Genomic DNA, 5,934 nt, shown 5'->3' with positions numbered 1-5,934 from the left:
CCCTGGCCGCAGCCCGTGACCGACGAGCTACGTCCGCGCGAAGTCAGGTTGTTTCAATTTTTATTTTTTTTTGTTTTTGTTTGTGCGTTGGCAGTCATGCCTAGTGGCATCTCTCCCACCGGTGGACAGCGCCGAAAGTTAGTTGTTTTCTTTTCTTCCACGCGAGCGCATCTCGAGTGATACGGATTTATAAATGTAACCGAACATTTTATTTTGAGTCAAATACAGCAAGAATTGATATTAGTCATCTTATTTCTATACAGTCCACTTTCACGAACATTTTTGGTCCTACGAGCCGCATCTTTCGAGAACGATCGAGAGGTTAGGATTACGTTTCCGTTGTAGCTGCTCGTCACGATTCCTTACAAGGATTAATACTCGAGGTGTGATCGCTCACCGAATCCAACTATCGCATTAGAGTGATGGAAAAGAGATCAACTCATCTTTGTTAAGTAACAGCACGCATTCACGAGAAATAGATAGGCATAGCGACTAACACTAGCGTAGCAACAAACACATTTGGTAAGTCCAACCAACTAGCAATATTCCAGTAATCACGCAAGCCAAATCACAATGACAGAAGATCTAAACAGTTTGAAAAAACGCCGTGGTTCAGTTAAGTCTTCACTAACGAGATTCAAGAATTTCTTGGATAATTACAATGCAAATACCGACGTAAAGGTTCTCAAAGTGCGTTTAGAAAGAGCAAAAACTCTGTTAACAGATTTTGAAAAGATTCATTTAGAAATAGAAATAGGGGAAGACACAGATGACCAAGCATCAAAACAGGTATTTGAAGAACATTATTTTGAATATGTTGCCAGAGCTCAATCATTACTAGAGCATCATCTAAGAAATTCAATTCCGAACAATGTAAACGATTCAATTGCGCATAGCACATCAGATATAACAATGAATTCTGCACGGGTCGAATCAAGCATTAAATTACCATCCATCACTTTACCAAAGTTCGATGGAAAATATGAAGATTGGCTTAGTTTTGAAGATAACTTTAGGGCATTAGTGCATAACAATTTGAAAATTCAGCCAGTGCAGAAATTCAATTATTTAAAGTCTTGTTTATCGGGCAGTGCAGCACAAATAATACATTCACTCGCTTCCACAGATGAAAACTACGAAATAGCATGGAGATTACTATCAGAGTGATTTAGCAATAAAAGAATCGTCATACAGAATCATGTTAGAGCGTTATTCGAATTGTCTGCTGTTACAAAGAAAGCTATGTCAAATTTAAACTCTTTGATTGATACCCCACAAAAACACATTCAGTCTTTAAGGGCGTTAGGGCAGCCAACATATCAATGGAATGGATTGCTTCTACACTTAATCACATCTAAATTGGATAAAATCACACATCGGGAATGGGAAAATTTTTTGGATGGCACGGAGTTGCCAAATATCGATGACTTATGGAAATTTTTACATAACAAGTGTCATGTGTTGCAGGCAGTCGCAGGCGAAACGTCCAATAGTAGCAAGGCAACCAATAAAGCTCATCAAGTTTTATTAGAAGCACAATCGAAATCAAAGTGTCATGTCTGTAGCAAAAATCATAGTATTATATTTTGTGATAGCTTTAAACAATTAGATCACAGCAAAAAGTTAGAAGCAGTCAAGAAGGCTGGTCTTTGTTTCAATTGTCTCAGGTCCAATCATCAAGTCAGTTCTTGCAACGCTGGCAATTGTAAGAAATGCGAGAAAAGACACAACACTTTATTGCATCCTTCAAGGACACAGACTACTGACATGAACACAAAGGATAATGTGAATCACAATTCATCAGAGCAAGTAATGCAACGATCACACGCAACAACTTCGCAAGTTTTGAGTTCTAGATTCAAGAGTTCCTCTCAAGTCATTCTGTCTACAGCAATGATAGATATTGAAGATGCGGAAGGATATTTTCATACTTGCAGAGCTGTTTTAGACACAGGATCACAATCGAACTTCATTTCAAGTCAATTGTGTGATAGGTTGAATCTTCCAAAGAGATCTATCAGTCTTCCAATTCAAGGCATAGGCAATTCACTCTCACACATTAAACATTCAACTAACACTATCATAAGATCAAGAAGCAATGCATTCTTTCTTGATCTGCAGCTATTAGTCATTTCAAACATAACCGCATGGTTGCCGTCACAACCAATTGATCATTCTAAGCTTGGAATTCCAGACAATGTACAGCTTGCCAACCCTGAATTTTACAAGCCTGCATCGGTAGATATATTAATTGGAGCGGAATATTTTTATCATTTATTGTGCGTAAGTCAAGTCAAGTTAAAATCTCAAGCAATGATTATACAGAACACTCAATTAGGTTAGATCGTAGCAGGCAAGGCGTGCGTGGCAAGACCTAATCACAGTTTACTCTGTCATCTCTCACGGGATACCCTAGATCAAGAGACACGGTAGTGTCTCGTGCCAAGTGAACGCGCAGCGCGAGACACGCGTGTCTTTACGCGAGTCAGCGAGTTGCGGGCATCCGAGCATCCGAAATTCTCGGTTTTTTTAATAAAGGCTAGACCGATCGAGTTCTGAATATGAGCTCCATCGGCAGTTTGGGTCCGAAATATATAATAAACGTTTATTTTACCTCTACGTGTCCCACGAACGGAGATATCGTGATGCGAAATCCGAAATGTCAAAATTTTATGTAAGATATGTCGCCTCAAAAAGTCATCTCCTTTTCATATTTTCGACGGTAAATGGCACTCGTTTATTGCTGTCATTTACCGACTTATTTATCTATAGTTTTATTAGCACTGTATTATATGTCGACATTTCACTGTACAGTTACTTTAATACTTTAATAAGTTATTTTTAAATTAAAAGTATAAAAATATAAAACAGGCCGATTGATGTGTGAACATCATTACGTATATATTCATGCCGTTTATAGCCTCGCGAATTTGGTAACGGCATGAATATATAGGAGATGACGTTCACACGTTAAGAGGTCAAGCGGTCCGTTTTAAATTTTTATATGCTTTAGATTAAAATTACTCAGAAACTAAAGCCGCAATCAAAGATCTAAAAACACTTTTATTATATGTCGTCGGTATCTATCGATTGCGATCAGCCCGAATAAAATTGGTGCAGCCGATACCGAGATCTGGAGATCATTTCCCAAAAAGGGACCATTTCAGCTTTTCAAATTTTTTCAGTCATACATGTAACATACATAAAGCGTTTTGTCTATTAAACTGCTGTTCACAATGCCTTCATAGAATTCTAATTTTATATATAAAATTAAAGTAAAATTAGCAAAAAAAGTGAACATTAACGCATATTTGATTAATCATGATTCTTTATCTATAATAACTAGTGAAGAAGCAATTATTGAATATAATCGGCTAAACGACTACATAAACCAGAAGCACAAATTATTATTACTATTTCAAAACAGTTATCGTAAAATTAAAGATGTGCCATGGACATTACCGAAAATAATAACTTCCCTTCAACAGTCAGATCAAAAAGTTCGACAAAATATTACTTCTTGGGTTATACGTGGTTTTCAAAATACTGACAAAGTTTCATGCTATGCCAATGCTACATTACAATGTTTATTTCATTTAATTATTATTAGAAAACAATTATTTAATTCTGATAAACTAAATGTTTTATATATATTAGCGCATCGATATGAAAACGGAATATGTACCTACTTAATTTGAATACCTACGCATTACGAAAATATCTAGGGGAGTATTTTTCGGGAGGATCCCGTTTGCCTACAGTTCTGATTGTACACACCACTCATATCAACTGTTGCCTAGTAATTTTTCACTGTTTTGCCAATAAGATTATTTTATTTTTAAATTGCCCAATCAGCGATACATGTGTGCAATATGCGATGTGTGCAATCGGAGCCCTCCCGTATTTTTCGACTGGTATTAAACGAGATGCATTTGATTTTGTTGTAGCTCTTTGTACTAAATATGATTTTATAGAAAATTTGGTTGAGCATCAAATTATTTCTACTTGTCGATGCATAACATGTGGTGATACAAAAATTACTACTAATAATAATTTTATTTTCTCAATTTTTGTTAACACAATTCGAACACGGAAAGTTTTAATCTTAACAATTTACTAAATACTTGATTTTCACATTGATCTAAATCAAATAATAAATTATGTGAATGTTGTGAGGGAAGTGATATATTATTTAAAAATAAAATAATATTGAAACGAAACAGATAATCATCCATTTAATTTCATTTTCATGCCAAAATGGAACATTAGTGAAGGTGCCAAAAAAAATTAATTTATGTGCTCTTCCAACAAGTGCAATACTAATAGCTGGACAGCCGTATAAAGTTATAAATGCTATATTTCATTATGGTTCATGTATTGAAACCGATCATTTTATAAGTATGTATAGAGAAGATTCACCTTGGATTGAAGCTGATGATACGCAACTTACAAAAAAGCAATGGCCTAGAGCTGCTAAAAACATTTCTACATTATTTTAAGAAAATGTTGATAATAAATAATATGTTCTAGTAATACGCACACGTGTGAAGAGATATATTATTAATCATATAAGAATATAAGATGTTTAACACTACAAAATGCGTGATATCTTAACAAAATTACCTTTTTAAAAAAAGGTAAAAAAAAAAGCGCCAAGTGTGCATGTACTTTCCATAAAAAAACTGTATTTTACATAAACTAAAAAAAACCGTTACATAAGTAATATAGTTCAAGTGGTAATGTTGTTAATATTTTATAATAAATTACCCCTCGGTAGTACGTATGCAGATATTAAAAAAGAAATGAAATCAAATCTTTAAATTACGCCAATTGCGAAACGAATATATAATTTCTTGCAACATATAATGCAACACACACACACAGTATATTGTTAGTCCACCTCATTTTCTTACTTAATCTCTTCATTATTTTTTTTATTCGATATTATTTGATGATCATCTTATTATATTTTGAGGTCTAGCAGCGCGCCAAGTATTTTTACATAAAAAATTTTATTTAATAAAATTTTCTCATTTTGTGATGCTTCGTCTTTAATTTTTTTTAGATTAAATGTTGTATTCCATTGCAAATATGAAAGATTCTTGAATAAAAAGATAAAGGTACGTATCATTTTGTCTCGTTAATTAAATGTTATATCTTGCAATAAAATATATGTTCTTTTCGCAATTTACAAAATACAATAGTATATGTTATACGTTGCAAGAAATTATATATTCGTTTTGCAATTGGCGTAATTTAAAGATTTGATTTCATTTATTTTTTAATACATGCATACGTACTACTGAGGGGTAATTTATAATAAAATTTTAACAACATTACCACTTGAACTATATTACTTATGTAACAGTTTTTTTTTAGTTTATGTAAAGTACAGTTTTTTATGGAAGGTACATGCGCGCTTTTTTTTTTACCTTTTCTTAAAAAGGTAATTTTGAAGATAATTTAGTACAACGTTTTTGGGAAACTGAAGAGCTTCCAGCGAAAAGGTTACTATCACCTGAAGAAGAGCAATGTGAAGCACAGTTCATGAGCACATTCAAGAGAGATGAAAACGATCGCAATTCTGTGGGACTTCCTTTCAACTCAAAGAAGAATGCACTAGGTGATCCTTTCAACAACGCAAAACGGAGATTCCACACTTTGGAGAGAAAACTCGTCGCGGATCACGATTTGTATGAGGCCTATCATGAGTTTCTCCAAGATTATGAGTCGCTGAATCACATGTCCGAGGTGAGTCAAGCGGATAACGATGGCTACAACTATATTCCACACCACGCAGTTCTAAAAGAAAGCAGTCTCACGACAAAATTACGGGTGATCTTTGATGCGTTAGCGAAAACAACTACAGGTCTGTCATTGAATGATGCATTGTTGACGGATGTCTATCAAGCTAGAATCCCAACATGGGCATAA

The 5,934-nt window shown here is 34.3% G+C and overlaps 1 protein-coding gene across 1 annotated transcript in view; it reads left to right on the top strand.

Annotated features, from left to right (window-relative positions):
• Window positions 1-5,934, top strand: part of LOC108768655 (uncharacterized) — a 10,423-nt gene extending 4,489 nt beyond the window's left edge. Inside the window, exons 2-4 of the mRNA XM_018519172.1 lie at window positions 552-1,050; window positions 1,195-2,338; window positions 5,447-5,934. Of these exons, the coding sequence (XP_018374674.1) occupies window positions 552-1,050; window positions 1,195-2,338; window positions 5,447-5,934 (2,131 nt within the window). The remainder of the gene's footprint in view (window positions 1-551; window positions 1,051-1,194; window positions 2,339-5,446) is intronic.

This window comes from Trachymyrmex cornetzi, unplaced genomic scaffold (genome assembly GCF_001594075.2).
Source record: "Trachymyrmex cornetzi isolate Tcor2-1 unplaced genomic scaffold, Tcor1.1 scaffold818, whole genome shotgun sequence".
NCBI lineage: Eukaryota > Metazoa > Arthropoda > Insecta > Hymenoptera > Formicidae > Trachymyrmex > Trachymyrmex cornetzi.
This window is presented reverse-complemented; position numbering and strand designations above follow the sequence as displayed.